The sequence below is a fragment of the Metopolophium dirhodum genome, chromosome 7 (genome assembly GCF_019925205.1).
Source record: "Metopolophium dirhodum isolate CAU chromosome 7, ASM1992520v1, whole genome shotgun sequence".
NCBI lineage: Eukaryota > Metazoa > Arthropoda > Insecta > Hemiptera > Aphididae > Metopolophium > Metopolophium dirhodum.
In genome coordinates this window covers 31,337,279-31,357,229 of record NC_083566.1, presented here as the reverse complement: position 1 = coordinate 31,357,229, position 19,951 = coordinate 31,337,279, and the positions used below count along the sequence as shown (strand labels likewise).

At 29.3% G+C, this 19,951-nt stretch overlaps 5 protein-coding genes across 10 annotated transcripts; 2 read left to right on the top strand and 3 right to left on the bottom strand.

Moving 5' to 3' along the window:
* The first annotated feature begins 82 nt into the window (after positions 1-82).
* Positions 83-4,459, top strand: LOC132948671 (probable galactose-1-phosphate uridylyltransferase). Its single transcript, XM_061019253.1, has 7 exons — positions 83-239; positions 2,322-2,491; positions 2,556-2,761; positions 2,818-3,046; positions 3,755-3,971; positions 4,038-4,143; positions 4,217-4,459. Exons 1-7 carry the CDS (start codon positions 221-223, stop codon positions 4,308-4,310), a joined length of 1,041 nt encoding a protein of 346 aa, XP_060875236.1. The 5' UTR covers positions 83-220; the 3' UTR covers positions 4,311-4,459.
* On the bottom strand, positions 4,320-7,899 carry LOC132948670 (adenylyltransferase and sulfurtransferase MOCS3). The gene is made up of 7 exons (XM_061019252.1): positions 7,418-7,899; positions 6,120-6,192; positions 5,841-6,054; positions 5,438-5,739; positions 4,989-5,218; positions 4,689-4,920; positions 4,320-4,591 (listed from the first exon to the last, which is right to left on the bottom strand). Exons 1-7 carry the CDS (start codon positions 7,544-7,546, stop codon positions 4,434-4,436), a joined length of 1,338 nt encoding a protein of 445 aa, XP_060875235.1. The 5' UTR covers positions 7,547-7,899; the 3' UTR covers positions 4,320-4,433.
* A 174-nt stretch (positions 7,900-8,073) lies between these two features.
* LOC132948669 (succinyl-CoA:3-ketoacid-coenzyme A transferase, mitochondrial) lies at positions 8,074-11,216 on the top strand. Its single transcript, XM_061019251.1, has 10 exons — positions 8,074-8,367; positions 8,424-8,529; positions 9,208-9,437; positions 9,494-9,804; positions 9,863-10,031; positions 10,095-10,215; positions 10,342-10,561; positions 10,637-10,712; positions 10,771-10,941; positions 11,013-11,216. Exons 1-10 carry the CDS (start codon positions 8,299-8,301, stop codon positions 11,151-11,153), a joined length of 1,614 nt encoding a protein of 537 aa, XP_060875234.1. The 5' UTR covers positions 8,074-8,298; the 3' UTR covers positions 11,154-11,216.
* Positions 11,217-11,260: 44 nt separating this feature from the next.
* LOC132948667 (DNA-binding protein RFX2-like) lies at positions 11,261-18,738 on the bottom strand. Of its 6 annotated transcripts, XM_061019245.1 has the most exons (17): positions 18,168-18,732; positions 17,829-17,912; positions 15,888-16,054; positions 15,660-15,825; positions 15,442-15,492; positions 14,960-15,062; positions 14,811-14,904; positions 14,225-14,365; positions 13,969-14,106; positions 13,725-13,906; positions 13,294-13,657; positions 12,992-13,232; positions 12,836-12,933; positions 12,613-12,768; positions 12,345-12,547; positions 12,114-12,273; positions 11,261-11,768 (listed from the first exon to the last, which is right to left on the bottom strand). In XM_061019245.1, exons 3-17 carry the CDS (start codon positions 16,044-16,046, stop codon positions 11,682-11,684), a joined length of 2,343 nt encoding a protein of 780 aa, XP_060875228.1. In that variant the 5' UTR covers positions 16,047-16,054; positions 17,829-17,912; positions 18,168-18,732; the 3' UTR covers positions 11,261-11,681. The 6 variants fall into 6 exon arrangements, with proteins under 6 accessions (XP_060875228.1, XP_060875230.1, XP_060875229.1 ...); XM_061019247.1 differs by having other exon boundaries at positions 15,909-16,054; positions 17,829-18,738; XM_061019246.1 differs by having other exon boundaries at positions 15,442-15,489; positions 17,829-18,733.
* On the bottom strand, positions 16,599-17,801 carry LOC132949170 (WD repeat-containing protein WRAP73-like). Its single transcript, XM_061019941.1, has one exon. It carries the CDS (start codon positions 17,799-17,801, stop codon positions 16,599-16,601), a length of 1,203 nt encoding a protein of 400 aa, XP_060875924.1.
* Positions 18,739-19,951: the final 1,213 nt, after the last annotated feature.

Genomic DNA, 19,951 nt, shown 5'->3' with positions numbered 1-19,951 from the left:
ATTTATTTTTTTTTATATCTTTATAATATGAACAATGTTGTTATGAATTGATAATTAGGTAGCTATATGCCTATATCATAGTGTTATCTTATCTTTAAAAATATGTAAACCTTAAGACTACGTCAGTTGAATAATTATCGATTATTTTCTTAAGTGCACATCTTTTTATAAGAAATCATATTTATTTGATACATTCAACAGAAAATAAATATAAGACATCATGGAGTTCAACGCATCAGGTAATTATTACATCACAATTATTGTCATTTAATTAATTAATATGTTATAGATTAGTATGTACTTGAGGACTTTTTTTACAGAGATTTAATTTAAAATAATACACATGACAGTTATGTACAAGTATAAATTATTTTATTATATTACAAATAGTTGAAGTTATTTTACCTACTGCCTAGTAAATGGAATATTGAAACATGATAAAATACACAAGAAATACTCATATATTATTTGTTAGGTTTATTACTAAAATTGTAAATCTCAACTAAATTCATAATCTACTTATTATTATATATAAAAATAAATCAGTATAATATATTTAGCAAAACATAATAAAACCACTTGTGACAATAATTACAGATTACTTTTTAATGTTTAATTAATTAATATTATTTTGAAAATAATTGTATAACAGTAGGAGTTCCAATTTTATGCTTACATAAACATATTTAACTTTATAATGTTTATCTTGAGAAAATGTATGCAAATTAAATAGATTTAGATAATATTATGTTTGTATTGTCTATATTGTATCTATAGTATTGTCTATATTTTATTCATATACAATTTCAATATATGTTGGGTTGTCATAACTTTATATTAAACTGAATAAAAGAAAAATGTAATTTGATATTTTCAGTAATGACCATAGGTTCTAGTTTGTGGATTACCTAAAGTTACTACATTAACTTATCATATCGTTTAAATAAAATACTATTTATTACATTGATCTTATAGTATTATAAACAACAGGTCATCTAAAGATAACCTTATAATATATTTATTATTTATAACTGTATAAAGTATTATTATAAGTGTTTAATTAGTGTTAAATAAAAAGTTCGAAAGATCCACATGATATGTGACTTTATATATACTTTTACAGATCTAATAATTTTACTTACCGTGATAAAAAAATAATATATTAATATACCACATTTTATTAAATTCCTTATACGTACAATTTAAAAAAAAAATACAGTAGGCAATATATAGGCTAACGTACGACCTACCTACTAATTACGAATTATAAATAAAATATTTATCAAGGTCAAGAAAATGCTCTAGAAAATGTTTAAAATATCAATACACTTTTTTTTAAATTTCCTGTACTTTTTTTAGTAGTTGAGAAAAACCAAATAAATTAAGGAAAAACATTAATTTTTACGTAATATCAGTTTTTAACAATAGCATTATTTTTTTCTGGTGTAATGTTTATCTTCTTATTTTTGATACAATTTTAAAAATATTTTGACCTTTTTATTAGTTATTTTTAGTCTTATAGACATTGTCAATGTTTTTAGTTTTTTTTTCAATAACATGTAAATCAAAAACTTTTGTTGGGGGTAACATTTTTGAAAGCTTAATACAAGGTTCCTCATAATTTTTCATTATTATGTAGGCACAATTTCTTTTTATAAACATTAAAAACTCAACATTTATCAAAATCTCAAAAATATGCAAATTATTTTGAAGTTTCAAATGTTTAAATTTTAAAATTTTTTAGCTCAGAATCTTTTTTTAAGTGCAACTATATGTTATTGGATTTAAATTTAACACATTCATTATAGTGACCCACACGGCACCTAATGTACAAGAGATTTTAATGCAAGAGATTTTCACTTGCCCACTTTTTGTTTTTCCTCATTTTTTTAAAAAGTAGGTACTGAGAATTTTCTACTTTTGACCCACCAAAGTACAAACTAGATGTAATTTGCTACTAGAAACCTCTTCAAAGTTGATGATAATAGCATTTTTTCTACTGGAAAGTGTGTTAAGATAAAAAAAAACACTCATCATTGTAAAGTCAATACATTCATCCACTCACATTTTAATTTAAGAAAAAAAAACTAAGACAACACATTAAGGTTTTTACTTTTTTTATTATTGTTTAATACTAAAAGTCTAAAAATATATTCTTTGAGTTAACTATAAATGTACAATTTAACAGATAATATTATATTAAATAAGCATTTTAAATAATAAGAGATAATTTATTTTCATGTTGATACTTGCACATGTTCTATTTTTAATTAATAAAACTTTACTTAATTAGTTTTTAAATTAAAATATCTTTGATTTAGAACATCCACATAAGAGGTATAATCCATTAAAAGGAGAATGGATTTTGGTATCTCCTCACCGAATGAAAAGACCTTGGGATGGACAAACAGAGTCTGTGCACAGTGATATGGGTCCCGAATTTGATCCTACCAACCCCCTATGTCCTGGAGTAGTCAGGAGTAGTGGTATTGTTAGTATATAAATATATAATATTATGCTTATGACATGTGATGTTTTAATCTACAATTTTTTAGTTGACTCCAGAGTACAAATCTACATATGTATTTACAAACGACTTTCCAGCCATGTTAGAGGATACACCTTCACCTCCCCCAAGTGATGATCCTTTGTTTCAAATTGAAGGAGTTAAAGGTACATGTCGTGTTATGTGTTTCTATCCCAAATCCAATGTGACAATTGCTCTTATGTCTATAAATGATATAGTCACAGTGATATCAAGGTATAATATTTAGTATATTAATATTATTCATTTTTACCATATTTTTATTTTCACAGTTGGATACAGCAATTGGAAGAACTAGGAAAGACCTATACTTGGGTGCAAATATTTGAAAACAAAGGTACTATGATGGGTTGTTCTAATCATCATCCCCATTGCCAAATATGGGCTTGTTCATTTTTACCAAATGAACCACGTATCAAAGATATTAATCAGAGAGAATATCTGGAAAAGCATGGAAGACCAATGCTGATGGATTATGTTGATCGCGAATTAAAAGCAAAAGTAGGAAATATTATACTATTCTCTATTCTGCATGATAGCATATTCGGTAGCATCCTATAGACCTCATTACTACGACCATTGCCGTGCTAACAATGATTAGCACACCATGGCAATAATATTTTATGCCTCTATTCGACATGATAGGTATTTAAACCTCTACAAAAATACAAAAATAAACATCTACACCCGTATTATAATAAGTAATAATTAATATCATTAAATTGGTATAAAATATTTTTCTTAACATATCACACATAAAATTCATAATATAATTTTTTTAAAACAAACTATAAAATTATCTTTTAATTTGTTGCTCCTAAATTATGCGGCCTAAGGATTTTGCCCAATTTCCAACCTTCCCTCAGTATTTTATAACTCTATTTCTTTACATAATATACCATTTCTTCCCAGTCAATAACTTTTATTGAATATGTTAATATTTTCTAAAACAATAACAGTAATAATGAGCCAAATTTGAAATAATTAAAAAATATTTGTAGTTACTTAAGCACAAAATAGAAGGACTGAAACTTTTGTTGTAATGTTAGGTACTTAGAATTGTTTAATTACAGTTTTTAAAAATAATTAAAATGCATATTATGTAATTTGTAAAGGGTGGAGGCTTAGATAATTGTATAATTATTTAAAAATGTTCAATAAATACTGACTTTAAATTTTTGACAAAATTACCTATATACATTTGAATAGATAAGAATTGTTACTGAAAATCGACATTGGGTTGTTTTGGTGCCATTTTGGGCTATATGGCCGTATGAGACTATGGTATTACCTAAACGACATGTAAAAAGGATGAACGAAATTACAGAGCACGAAAAAACAACTTTGGCATCAGTAATGAAAATATTGACAATAAAATATGATAACATGTTCAAAACATCATTTCCATATTCAATGGGTTGGCATGGTACGTTTAAATAATACAAATTGAGCTTATAAATAATAACTAACTGTATTACCTATGTATTGTTAGGTGCACCAACTGGACCAAATTGTGAAAATAGTGACCACTGGGTATTTCACGGAATTTATTTGCCTCCATTGTTACGTTCAGCAACAGTGAAAAAATTCATATCCGGGTAAATATTTTAAATATTTTTTTTTGATTATTAATAAATAAATAAAATTTTACTCATATGTATATATGTTTAGTTTTGAGCTATTGGCACAATGCCAAAGAGATTTAACTGCGGAACAAGCTGCAGAACGACTAAGATCACAATCAGATGTTCACTATTTGGAATAAAACCAAACAAACATATTTAATTTAGGTCTGAAGTTCAGAGACCTTTTTATTATCAAAATAATTGTCATATGATTACAACGTTATAGTAGTTACATTATATAGTTTATCAACAATATATTTTTTTTAATATATTGGAAAGTTTTTGTCCACTTGCATACTCCATTCATATAATCCTCCTATGACATCTTTTATCCATTTGACATTGTCTGTTATCTCAGTGTATTTCTTTAACTCATCTACAGCTCTTTGAGAATCATTGCCTCGACGACAAATAGTAATCACTGTAAAAATTACATATATAATAAGAATTACAGAAACTTTTTTTGTCTGCATGTGTATACAACAAAATTATTAATTATTAATGTTCATTTTACTTACAATTTGGTGTCATATTACTAAATGAATTAATTTTTTCAATCAACTTAGAACAAGTATCTTTACTTTTTAAATCACTTAGCTGAATATTTATAGAAAAAGGTAAATGGCACATGTCATATTCTACTTTTTTACGTACATCTATCATCAAAAATGGATTTTTTTTAGATACTAATTCTTTTAAATCTAAAACTGTTATACGTTCATTTTCTTTCAGCAAATTTAGCGTTTTGAACTAATAAACAATCAATAAATCAACATTTTAAAAATTTATTAGATATGTTGTATGCATATTAAATCTACTTTGTCATTTGCTTTTGATCCACAAAATTCTTCATAGTCCATGGTTATTGTTATATCTTCTGGATTTTTTGTACATATACATCCATTTCGTTTTACATTTGTTAATTTAATTTTTTTAAACTCACAATCCCCTCCATCATATAACAATAAACTGTTATGTAATACATTTGGATGATCAACAATAATTTTGATGGTTTCCATTGCTTGTAGAACACCAATAACCCCGGGAACTGTAAATAATAATTATATAGTGTAACTAAATATTTTATACATAATATATATACAATAAAACCTCTTCGTAAAGGAATCACTTAGTACCAATTGATTTTATTTTTTTGTAAAGGAGTTTCTATTATACAAACACTAAAATATACGGAAATAGGTCTTAAGGGTGTTTGTTATAAGAAGATTTTACTGCACATACAAGAACTATAATGATGTATTGTTACCTGGACCCAAAACACCTACTGAAGCACAATTTCCAACAGTTTCAGGGGATTGTGGTTTTGGATGCAGACATCTAAAGCATACAGATCCTTTGTAGTTATAAACGGTCAGTTGCCCATCACAATGTATAGCTGATCCTGAGACTAAAGGCTTACCAGCTTTTACACAAGTATCATTAATTATATATCGAGTAACCAAATTATCACTAGCGTCTATAATTACATCATACTGTTTAAAAATGTCCAATGAATTATGACCATCCAATTGAACGTCGTGGACTACAATATTAACATCCTCATTCATACTGAAAATTTAGTTATTCATAAAATAAAAACAATAGTAATAAAATTAGATAGATGTTTTATTGATAATTTTTTAGATAATAAATAATAAATTTATACAAACCGATTTAATGATAATTTTCCAGACTCAACTTTTCGCATACCAACATTACACTGTGCATGCAACAACTGTCTATGCAAATTACTAAGTTCCACTTCATCGTAGTCAACTAGTCCAATTGTACCTACTCCGGCACTTACTAAATACATTGATGATGGACATCCTAGGCCTCCAACGCCAATTATAAGAACGCTTGCAGTTTTTAATTTTTTTTGTCCTAATTAAATATGAATTGTTTTAGAAATCATAAAACTATTAAGTAAATTAATAAAAATATTTCACCTTCAACACCAATTTCCGGTAAAATTATCTGTCTGCTATAACGATTAATGTCGAGTTTAGTCAAGCATTGCTTCTAAAATATCAAAAAATGTAAAATAGGTACATATTATGTATATTGTACATAAATAATAACATCAATTTTCAACAATATGCCATCTACAACTTTAATAAGTTAAAATACATGAATACATATTTAATGCCTCATTTATGAGCTCTTTAATGTTTTGAGATTCTCTAAGGTATACCTACCAGGGGCAACCCGCGGCTTGCGTACCAATCTTATGCGACCCACGATAACAATTTATAATTATTAATTAGTATACAAACATTATATACCACATAATCTTTGTTGATAAAAATTGGGGTTTATTTATTTCAATAGGTTGAGCCCAATAGGTTTAGGTACTATATTTTACTATGTATTTTTTTTTATTATTATTCTGATGTGTTATTATTTTATTATTATTATAATTTTGTTTGTCGATACCTTGATAGTCAATAGACCAAACAGTGATGAGGTTAAATAAATTAAATTTGATATGAAGTCTATAAACTTTTGTTTAAACAAAATTAGATATATTATTAGAATTGTGACCCGCGAAAAAATGTATTTATGTATTTTGGCCTAAGGGACTTAAAAGTTAAAAGGTTGTCGACCCCTGAGGTATATCATTATAATATCATGGGAAAAAATATCACAAGTAAAAGTCACAAGTACAAAAATATTGCAACTCATAATATTTAAAAATATTGGATTACCTTAATATAATATTTAAAAAAATTATTTGTACATATTATAATATAAATAGTTAATAAGTTGATACTGAAAATATTATAGGGTATTATCCGCGTAAATATTTTTTATTTATTTATTTTAAAAATCCTCACAATTTTTTAGTTTAATTGCAGTTTTTTTTTTTGGTTCAAACCAACAATATAATATTAATAAGTTTCAAATTTTTAACCTTTTAATCTATTTTGAAGACATGATTAAGAACCAGATTAAATCCGGATGGAAAAACTTCAACACACTATTAAAACAATTAAGGTAACCCTAAATTTAATTTTGGGTAGTTTACATTTTATTGTTTTCAATATTTTTGTATATCATGTCAAGTTTACTTCGACAATGTGATATGGAACCTTTTATACATTATAAAATTATAATATAATGAAACTTCTATCAGTTTTATGAACTTAAATCCTAGGACTTGCAATTACAATTTTGGAATTCACTTGTTATTGTGTTACATGTATTAATATATTATTATTTATTATTGATATTAATTATTAGGTACCTGTTTTGTTTTCAATAATGCATATTTTTTATTCAATTCAACATTTAATAGTGCTATTTCAGCAGATAATAGACTTATTTCTTCATCATTGTTCGTCATGTCTACAGTATTATCTGAACCCGTTGTCATTTTTAATACATTTGACTATCTTCTGAGTAGAAATGATTTAAACAGAATAATTTATTTATTTTTAATACTTTTCAGATCACAGTTCCATAATCAAGTATCAACCAACAATTATTATTTCGATTTTTCGGTTTACTTCAAAACTATTACTTAAAACGGACTTGTAGAGTAAAAATAAGTAAAATATGCTGCTTGAAATTTGAATCATAAACGTGTAGAATCTAGTTGTATCACGTCTTGTCTTGCATGTACGGTCTACGAATCTACGTTGTAATCACGGTTATCTATGACCGTGGATGTAATCTTCTCTATAATATTATCACAGATTATATAAAACATAAGCAATTATCTATGGATATTATGGTGAGCACCATATAGAGTAATATTATTAGTAATAAATAATAATATATATATAATTTGTAACCATTTATTTTGATTTCTAATAAAAAAAAATATATATATATATATGCGTGAGTAATACAACACATTTCTATCACGGACCCTGACTATCTCCGTCATTTCTATACGTATTCAATATTCTATACGTCATATTATGACAATTTGTACTTGAATAACAAGTTGATAATACAAAATATACGATTATGAGGTCTACATTTTGATAACATAACGATAAAAAAAAATTAGAGTTCAAACTTCAATATTTTTTTATTTTAAATGACAAATTATTTAAAGATAACGAGGTAACTTTTATACTTAATTTCTTGAATGTCACGATTCACGAATACACGAACATAATGTTTTCATTGTACACAAATCGTCATTATATTAGACCAACAGCAAAAAACCTTATTGTTGTGCTTCAGGTGAGATAAATAGAATTGTAAATAATTGTTCTAAACTAAATAATCGAATTTTTTAGGTGTCAAATTTTAGTTTCAATGTTAGTTTAAAAAAACAAAAAATTTATACATCTGTCAGCCATGCTTTAGAGGATATTAAACCTGGCAGTTCAATTCTATTTGGTGGTTAGTTAAATGATTGAATTATTTAATAGCTTATAGTTGAGTACTTGAGTGTATTGTTAATTATTATAGTACATTTTAATTAACTTATTTAACAATATTTATTATTTATATAATAAATTATGGTTTTTATGACTTTATTTTTATGTATATAATATATTTAAAGAATATTGTTATAAATAATTTTAATTTTTGTTTGGAAGGAATTTATTTTACTTATTTTAATTAGATATCAAGTTTTTTTTATTAGTTTCTTTTACGTCACATAACAACTTAGTGTGGTTATAATAATGTATTATAATTTAAAATCAATAATATATTTTCCCAAACTGTTTTAATTTTTGATTCTGCATGTTTTAACAAGTTTATGTTAATAATATTCAAGACATATTGCTTTAATGGAAATTTTTCAACCTACTAATTTATTAAATTATCAAAAACTATATTTTTATTAAATCTTTTGTGATATTTTTGGAATTAAAGTATTATTATTTTAAATAAAACTAAAATGTAAACCAATAAATTATACCATCAGATAATGCTTTACAAATAATGTGCAATTTCTACTGTTTCAAATTGTTTTTATCATGTTAGGTATATTACATGTTATGCTGAATTATAAAATAAAAAAATATTGAAATATATTGATTTTTAATTCACAATATTTTTTTATCTATATAGGTTTTGGTCTTTGTGGTATCCCTGAAAAACTGATTGACGGTTTAGTAGAACGAGAAGACATAAACGACTTGACAGTGATAAGTAATAACGCCGGTGTAGATAATTTTGGCTTAGGAAAGTTATTGAAACAAAAGAAAATATCTAAAATAATTGGTTCATATGTGGGTGAAAATTCTGAATTTGTTCAGCAGTATCTAAATGGAGAGCTTACAGTAGAACTCACTCCTCAAGTTTGTAGATTAATAATATTAATTAATTCAATGTAGTAGTATAATCTCGTTTTCAGGGAACATTAGCTGAGCGTATACGTGCTGGAGGTGCAGGTATACCAGCATTCTATACTCCAACTGCTGTAGGTACTCTTGTGGAAGAAGGGGGTATCCCACTAAAGTATGCATTGCATAAAGAATCAGCTGAAGATAATGAGAACAACGAAGCTAACAAAAATAACCCAAGTAGAAGCGTGGAAATTAGCAGTGATGTCCGAGAAACTGAAGTTTTTGATAATAAGACGTATGTTTTGGAAAAAGCAATTACTGCCGATTATGCTATCATTAAAGCACAAAAGGCAGACCATGAAGGAAATCTTGTATTTAAGTAATATTATTAACAAACAGTTTGTTAACATTTGTAATAATATTTTTAATTTTGATAGTAAATCAGCTCGAAACTTTAATGCAGTCATGTGTGCAGCTGCAAAAACTACAATTGTAGAAGTTGAAGAAATAGTAGAAAACGGTAATATTGATCCAGATCAAGTACATGTTCCTGGAATATATGTTAATAGAATTGTGCTGGGAAAAGATTATACAAAAAAAATTGAAGTAAAATATTGATCTATCATAAATTAAATATATTAAACAATAATAGAACCTGTAAACATTTAGAAAACAGTTTTGTCCAAAAAGTCTGATGAATCCATTTCCATGTTAGTTTGCTCACCAGCTGCTCAATTAAGAGAAACAATTGTTAAGCGAGCAGCTCTTGAATTCAAAAACGGCATGTATAGTATCCTTTTGTTTTGCAAATACTTGTCTTATTTTACTGTCAGTTCACTCACCTCTCTAAATTGTAGCATTGCTATCATAACTATCAGTTTAATAATTAATTATCCTTAAGAAATATTTTAAACAGTTAATTTGGGCATAGGCATGCCAATGTTAGCTAGCAATTACATTCCTGAGGGTGTCCATGTAATGTTACAAAGTGAAAATGGTATTATCGGTCTTGGTCCATATCCATCGTCCAAAAGATGTGTTGATCCAGACTTAATAAATGCTGGTAAAGAAACAGTAACTGTCATACCTGGTAGCAGTTTTTTTGGTAGTGAAGAAAGTTTTGCAATGATAAGAGGGTAATTATACTAGAGCTGTGAATTATTATTTACTGTAATAATTGTTTTGCAATATTCTTCCATGTTTAAAATTAGAGGTCATTTGGATTTAACTGTATTGGGTGCAATGGAAGTGTCACAATACGGGGATTTGGCTAATTGGATGATACCGGTAAATATTACATATTTTTTTTTTTTTTATTTACTTGAATTGTTTTGTTTTCTATCAGGGAAAATTGGTCAAAGGTATGGGTGGTGCAATGGACCTTGTGTCAGCTCCACATACCAAAGTCATAGTAGTTATGGAACATACAACAAAAGATGGCTCACCAAAAATTATATCTAGTTGTACTCTTCCATTAACTGGTAGTCGTTGTGTAGACAAGATTATCACAGAAAAGGTAATTTATTAAGTTATTTGACATTTGTTGTTAAATACCATGCATTTTAAACGATGGATTGTATTTTTCAGTGTGTATTTGATGTGGATCCGGAGAATGGATTGACTTTAGTTGAGATTGCTGATGGTGTTGAAATTGTAGACATAGTTCAAAGTACTGGATGTGAGTTTGTCAAAGCAGATAACTTGAAAATTATGGGACAAGTAGAATAACTCTTAATTATAATTACTAAAAATGTATAATTTGTTATGTTAATAAAATCAATTTTGCATTTAGTGTGTATGTGTATATTGAAAAATTGTAATACCAAAAAACACAATTAAACACAAGTTAAAATACAATATAATATCATTAAGTATTTAGATATATTATAAACAAGAAAAAAAAAAGTTGAAAACAATTTTCATCACAAATGCTGTTTAGGCCTCAAAAAATCCAATCATAATATTACATGTTTGCTGTATGTATTTAACAAACATTTTACAATTTACAAAATCACAATAATGAAAAAAATAGAAACAAATAATTGCACAAAATGTCATATAAAAAATGTAGATAATATTTAAGTCTTTGGAATTAATAAATAAAAACATCATCTACAAAGTGTAGGTAGGTATAAATAAAAATAAAAATTGCAGTGCGCACAATAACAAAAAAAAAAACATTCGGTTCAAACAATAACTAAAATAATCTTATGTGAATATGTGCCCAAAAATGAAATTTATAATATGGCATGGCGTCTAGTTCATTTTCATGCGTTTTCCGTTGCAATTAGTGGTATACTCCGTGGAATCGTAGTCAATCAAAACTTCAGTGGATATAGTTTTCTAAATTAAAAATATACATTATATTACATAAACTAATAACTATTATATAAATATTAAATACCTATACAATTATGTAATAAAAGGTGTATTTTTTTTTAATGTTCATGCAAATGATTTATTATTTTTAATCTTAAAAACTGATAACTTTTGTGTAAAACATGACAGATTTTTATAGCCTAATTAATATATATAACTTCAGCTTAAGTTTATAGAAATACTTATTCAATAAAAAAAAAAAACCAAACAATTTAAGTTACAAAAACAAGATGACATTTAAAATTATTTTAATCAGCTAAATGCATAAAAACAATTTGAATTACAATAAAATTATTTAACTATACTTACATCTCCTGAACCCATTACTGCAATTGGTGTTTCTCCTGTGACTAGAGCCACTTCATGTTCAATTAAATAGAACATGTACTCATCATAGAGCAGGCGAATTAGGTGAAACGATCCAAAACTAGCAGCTGAACGTAAAGTTAAATCACGTATTACCATTGAACTATAAAAAATAGCAAAAGTAAAAATGTAAATTATTCATAATAAATAAATGTTAAATTAATTAATATTTACCTATAAAATGACCATTTTAATAAAAACTGCCTAGCTTCTTTTGTGAAATTAGGTGTATCACGATATTGTTTCAAACAATTATCCACAACACTTTTTAACCACGTTGCCCATTCTTCTAAAGAATTTTGTTGTTGTAGAGTATGCTTAAAATCCGCCTCTAATTGTTGGACCAATGTCGAGTCACATTGGCACACCCAAGAAGCCTTTTTAGAGAAACCAAATAATTGATTTAATATATTTTAGAATATAAAATTTCAAAATCTCTTACTTGTTCTTGCACATTACGGAAGTCCACACGATTCAAATCAGTAAGCATTTGATTTATTTGGGTATAATTTTGAAGGACAGCTCTTGCTGCTTGGGCAAGATGATTAAGCGAAGTGTATCTGCGTAAGGTTTGTGCAAAGGCACTAACAGCAGTCACCTAAAATTATGAAATATAACAATAATAACAATGAAGGGTTATATAAAAATTATATGTAAATAATAACTTTTATTGAGATCATTTCTTCTGGGCACCCTTGCATTGCAGATATAAGCCATGACTCTAAGCCTTTGGAAAAATTTCTAATGGCTTGTGTTAATGTGCCTGTACATATTTTATTAAAAGTTATATCTTTAATTACAAACACATAAAATATACATACCAGGAACAGGCCGAAGAACATCTGGAATTAAAACTTTCACTAAGTTTTGATAAAATAGAAAATCAACAGTTTTTACAAACAGTTGCAATGTTTTGCACTTTGACAATGAATATAATTTTTCTTTAGATAAATATTTTTCTTCTTCGCATTCATCATTATTGTTATCTTGACTACGCCAAAATTCACGCCAAAGTGACTCAATTGTGCCAAATTCTAAGTTCAATATGGCACCTAAAAACGCCTACAAGAGCAATATTATTTAAATAAAATGAATAAGTTTCAAACTAAAAACAATTAAGTACTTCATAATGTTCACGATACAAATTTTTGAAAGTATCTACATCTTCTAAAGTACAATTATCATCCAATTGTATTTCATCTAAAATAATATCAGGAAATTCTGGTACAGCATTTGCACCATCACCTAAATATTCTTGGTTTTGTGCTTGAGGAGAAGATGGAATACTGTTTTGAGAACAATTAGCAGAATCTGAACTGTTGGTGGTGTATTGATTACAGTTTCTCTCTTCAGTTTTAATGAACTTAATTTTTTTCGAACTACTACTTTGATTTGTTCGCCCGGGTAGGTTTTCTTCAGAGGAAAAGTCATTTAATAATGAACTTGCCTTAATTCTAATGCCATAATAATGATACTTGGAATTTCCTCTAATAAAAAAAGTGTTGGTTAAATAAATCAGATAATGTAATAATATAGTTAAAAATAGCAAAATACCGAGTTCCTAGGCGCCTTGTACGTAATCCCATAAACACAGATCGGATAAGTTTACCAAATGATGCTGCATTTACAGGATCAATTTTAGTTTCAGAGCAATGTGTTAAATAATGATTATATAATGTTGATCGAGGTAACGACACCCCTTCAGCCATTTCATAATTTTCCATCAGCCAGTTGACCTTTCATAACAATATATTATTGAGTTATTTATTATTCTAAATAAAATGTTGCAACTGCTTACAGTTGCAGGAGAAATTCTATTTGCGTGCATAAGACCGGAGTTTTGCATTCCTCCATCTGACTCGACACCATTCAGTTGATCTATACTTGGGTTTGTTGTACCAGACTCAGTAGCATTCACCGTAAGATATGACACATCCTAAAATAATAGTAAAGTATAAACATAAATAGTTATAAATTAAATGCAACAATTTATAAAAATGAAGGCAATGTAAAACAAAACACACTGAGGCACATTAATATCAAAACTATTATACCGAAGATATAACTGAATTCGGGCTGTCTCTTTGAGCAGTAGCAATAATAGTATGATCATTGTCAACATTCTGTTGTATAATATAGGTTCCATTACCTATAATTTGTGCCTGACATGTTGGTTGGCCTAAGGTGTTTGTAACCTTTAACATTTTGAACATGTTTTAATTTCAATATGTTATTATAGTAATATAATTAAAATTAACTACACAGAATGATCCAGAAAGTCCTGACCATTCATTCAACAGACTTTAAAAAAAATGTAAAACGGAAGAAAACCTTGTTCTTCTATACTCTATTCCAAATAAGATCAGGCTTCGGCGGCCGAGTTGTGCGCATGGACGTGGCTTTGTTCCGTGGAAGCGCATGACGCGCCGCCGTAGTGAGGACGACGTCTGACCGTCTCGAAACGAAAACTGGTCGCCGCCGATGCCTGATCTTATTTGGAATAGAGTATATACTATTATTTAGGAATATAGTTGGAGTGTAGCTGGAATATAGTTAGTGAGGACTTTTTGGACAATTCTGTAAGTCAAAATCATGAAAATTTCATAACAATAATAAATCAGAATTTATATAAATATTTACTTGAGAATAAGAATTTGTGCTTGGAGTGTAATAATGAGTTTGACCAGTCTGATACATTGTTCCACTCTCTCCCACAGTATAAACTGGGTACGCCCTGAAAATTAAACTAGTATAAATATTTATATTAAAATTAATAATAACAAATTTACATTTGTCCATTTGTGAAAATTGCTTGTTCACCAGTTCCTTCAACATACTGTACATAAGTAGAATGGCCAACATCATCAGAACCGACGGACTCTGTTTCGGGAACTAAACAGAAAACAAACAATTAGGTATTTATGATATAATATAGAAACAATAAATTAACTGTTAAATGTTTTACAAAATAATAATTGTAAGAAATCAAGCTAAAATAAACAAAGGAGCCACAAAGACTCCACATACTATTAAATTAATGAATGTTTAGCATAAATATTGACACAAAGAATGTTATGTAATATATTACATGAGACATAGCTTATATTTTAGTGAAACTGCAGGCACCAGTATGAGGAGCCTTATAAGCAAAATATAAAGTATTACATCAGAAAGTTTATATGAAATAGGAAATTAAAAAAAAACAAACTAGATAATTTTAATTCAAAAAATTTGAAATGAAAATTAAAACAAATGTTTCCCTGAGTCTTACCCAACGTTGGTACAGGTGTAAGGGAAGTATAAGATCGTCCTTGAGTCCCTTCTTAATTGTAAGCGTGTAATTTTATAATCACGATAAATGATAATATGCATTTTATATGAAAAATGGAGAACTAATATTGCACAAGAATAAGATATGCTTATATCATACAAAAAAAATTCTCCATTATTTCATAATTGGTATTAATATAACAAATTTGTTAAACTTACCTGATGCCGCCACAATATAATGGCCATTATCAACAGTAACCGTAGAAGAAATTCTATCTTTATGATCTAAGTGATCATCATCCATTGATTTATCAGATCCATCATCATGAACTGGACTAGTTCCACACAATAAAGCATTTTCAAGTTGTCTATTAGTATTGACATTCTGAAAACATCAATATTTAAATATTTCTAATATACATAAAACTATACAAATTAAGTAAGTACCTGGTCAATGGATGTACGCACCACGGAAGTTTGTTGTACTGGTTGCACAACAAGAGTTTGACCAACCCCACCAGCCGTTACAACAGTTATAGTACTAATTTGGGAACCAGTACCTGCTGACCCTTCTAATTTGATTCCACTCCTTACAGAAGTCGCCATGGAATTATCTAAACCCATATTTAATTTCATAGTTTTCTTAAAAATTCAATTTACAGTTAAAAACTACAAACAAAATAAACACACATAATACAATGAAAAACATTTTAATTAATATTTATTAAACACTTGAGCAATTTTTTATAACCAATATAATGCAAGACACACATACTTATATTAAAAAAATTGAATTAGATTTAATCTGTTACAAGTATAAATGCTTTTTTTTAAATATGGTTTTCATTCATGATCAGTACATAAAAGTATTTTATAATTTATTGTGATAACAATTTATTTAAACATATTATATATTATCAATTTATTTAAAATAAAATATTAACTAAATAACAAAAGTAATAGTTGTTCAATAAAAATTAATAAAAACAAAATAAAAACTTAAAATACATTAATTTAAATTAAGTTTTTAAGTAGAATAAAAATAATTTAAAAACTAAATTTTATAGTTTTAAGTAAGTACTAATTATTTAGGTATATAATAAAAATGACTACATACATATGGATATCACCTATTATATTATAATTTGGCTGTACATATTAAGTAGTAGTGAACAACAAAAACTTTTTTCCATCACTTAAAATCATATCTCTATTATTAGTCGACCATGATATGTTAGAAACTAATAAACATGTACCATCAATAAGCTTTGGTGAAGTCTGTAATTTAGGAGTTTGTCCTTCAGTCCAAAAAAAAATTAAATCTGTACCATAAGCTACAGACAGTTTGTTTTCTACATGACACCACTTCATTTTTTTAATTTTTTTAGATAATTCTACTGCACATATCAATCTATATTTCTCCCAAATACAAAGAAATGTTGAATCCACTTCATAAGTACTCAAATAACTACAATCAAAGCTCCAAGCAATAAAAGAAATTTTTGTTGAAATAGAATTGATAAAGGTTTTTGAAGCGTTTGTTTTGATTAATACTCTATTGGATTCTACGAAAAAATCATATTCTTCACTTAGTGAAGAACGAGATAATTTAAATTCTACATTAAACTCATTAGAAGAAGTCAATACAACAATGTTACCCAAGGAACATCCCAAAGCTAGATATTTACTATTTGGTGCCCAACTTACAGTGTTTAATGAAAAACATTCAATTGAACCAATAACGTTGCCAGAGAGAAAATCAAGAATTGCTAATTTTTTATCATTAAAAACACAGAGGAATCGATTATCTGGAGATTTATTTAGACCATTACAAGGTCCTATTATGTCTTGAATGTAAATGACCCTATCTAAACTCCGAGAACTCATCATTAGCAATTTCTCATAACCATTTATTTTGGAGACCACAAACATATGTGTTCCATTGGCATCAAACACCGCACAAGGCCAAATGGGTTTGGGGATTTCAATGTACACAATGGAATTTTTTGACAAATTGAACACAGCCAAAGCCATATGGAATTCAAGCGTCAGCAAAATGTTGTCGTGACCTATCCATTCGGCAGCCACAAATTTGAAATAGCCACATCTAATGGTGCGTATCCATTTGGCGGCATGCACGTCGTACACCTGTACCACACCTCTGCTGAACTGTGTGCAGAGTACGAGATGAGACGCTACGTTCCACCGCAGACTGTCAATGGCATACGAGGCTGTGGCCACGACGTGTGGGCCGGCGAACGGTTGTGTCTTGATGATCAAACGGTTGTAAACGGCAGACGCCACGTACCGGCCGTCGGTAGAAAACGCGCATGCATCATAGTCTAGTGGTAGTACGTTCATTTTTATAAAATGGAACAAAACACTTACTGTTCGATTGTCGGACGACTCTGCCAGAAGCGTTTCATAGGTTTCGATCAGGACGGAACGTCAGTTGTGATGTATCATGTATACCTGTGAATACACACGCATACACACGTACGAGAACATATACAAGTATACATATACGCACACACACATACACACACACACACACACAAACGGTTACTATTGGTTTTTTGTTGTCAGGGCAAAACGAAATTTTTTGACTAACGTCAGTTACGTTCGGTTAGTCGTAAACGTCGTGTGTGCACAACCACGGACTAACCAAACATAAATGCATTTTTTGTTTATTTATTATTATTTTTTTGTACGTTGTTAATCGTTCACCTGAATTGTTGACGGAAAAAGGCGTTCATGGTGACTATGGCTACGGCTTCTCTGCCGTTGCTAGGAGCGGCGTCGGTCACAACAAACGCGCAACAATAAACGATCAATAACAAGATTATAGGAATAGGGCACGCCGCCGCCGCCGCCGCCGCGTCTTGTCTTCGCGGATCGCTAGTCGCTACGCCCGACGCGCCACCGACATCGTCGTGTGTGTGCGTAAGCTCTGTCGAGTGTGCGCGTGCGCGTGTGCTCCGGACTCTGGCGGTGTGTCGTAGACTCGACGTAGCTCTGGTGAGGGCACTGTGGCGGCGGTCCACTTCGTCCGGTCCGCTAGATGATGCGAAATCTCGTGTCCTGTAACGGCGGTGATCGTTGTGCTTAACTTATTATTATTTACGGCGTGTCGATGACGATGTCGCGAAATTAATGAGAGTAAATGGCACCGTAGTGATGACTAATGAGACGCCCGTTCGCAACGAAAGGGATTCCACACAAAAACGGAACGATACCGGATACTCGATTGTCTCGATATTCAAAATATAATGTGTAAAATGTGAATCGCTAAAAAACAATCGTTCTCCCGATGGGGACACACACGTCAAAGACATTCAAAAACGACGTCATCGGTCGCTCGTTGCTCGTTTCTCGCGTTTGGCGCCTTTTATGAAATACCGACGAACCAGCTATAACGTACCATTACTCATATTATTATAGCAGCTGCTGCTGCTTCCGCGACGATGTCCGGTGACCGGCATTAATGATACCGTATTCTACCGGAACCGGTGGGCGTAGGGAGTGACTAGGTACTTTTTGTGTTTTAAAACTTGTTACGACTTCAAATAGCTATAACTTTGAAACGAAGTTCAAACGGTGAATTCTGATTCAACCAACGTTTTTGGCCCCTACCTCCGAAAAAAATGGCAAAAACCATGGTTGTCCGGTAAAGCAGAAAAATTCCTCACATTATCGACAAAATAGAGAAAACAGTGTAACAATTAATTTATTGACTAATATTATTTAATTTTTAATGTTTTGTGTTACTCATCAAAATTGTACCTATTACGGTGATTTTTTCAGCTATAAAGTCAGGGATTTTTTTCCTAATAATTTTTATTCCGATAACCAATATTCTATATACCAATCGAAGCCCTTCACACAGACCTCAAACTATCAACAAATTACAACCGAAACCTACACGAGAAATCTATCACTCAACTTTTCAGATCAACTAAAACATGCAAGCAGTGCGCAATTATACTACCAATTGATGAGTATTACAATATCGCCAACGTAGACGATCCAACACTGCTAACAGATAAAATAATCTATAAAATATAACCATTAACATTCTAATTAGTACATTTTAAAGCGATTTAATTTTACAAGAATTTAATTTTTGTTTAAAGAATAATAAGAATAAGAATCATATATTTAAATTTGTAATAATGGTGATCAATTTTTTTCGGATTGTGACATTTCTCGAAGGGCTCTCTGCAGAAGTCATGGGTCGTCATGCCACCCTATCGGTACGCCACTGGCTAGGTCCAGTTGTCGTTCGCAGTGTTCGGTATTGGGAGGTTATTAGTTATTACTGGTGCTCATGCACTGGTTAAAGGGACAACATGGACACATATATTTATAATGACCAGAGAGGGGCGGTCGGCTTTATCAAAAGGTTTTTACGCATCCGGGAACTAGATTTCTCTTCAGACCTTTTTCGACCATTCATTTTTTTCTGGTGGCATATATCTACATACGAATAAGAAAGCCACCCGCCCTACGTT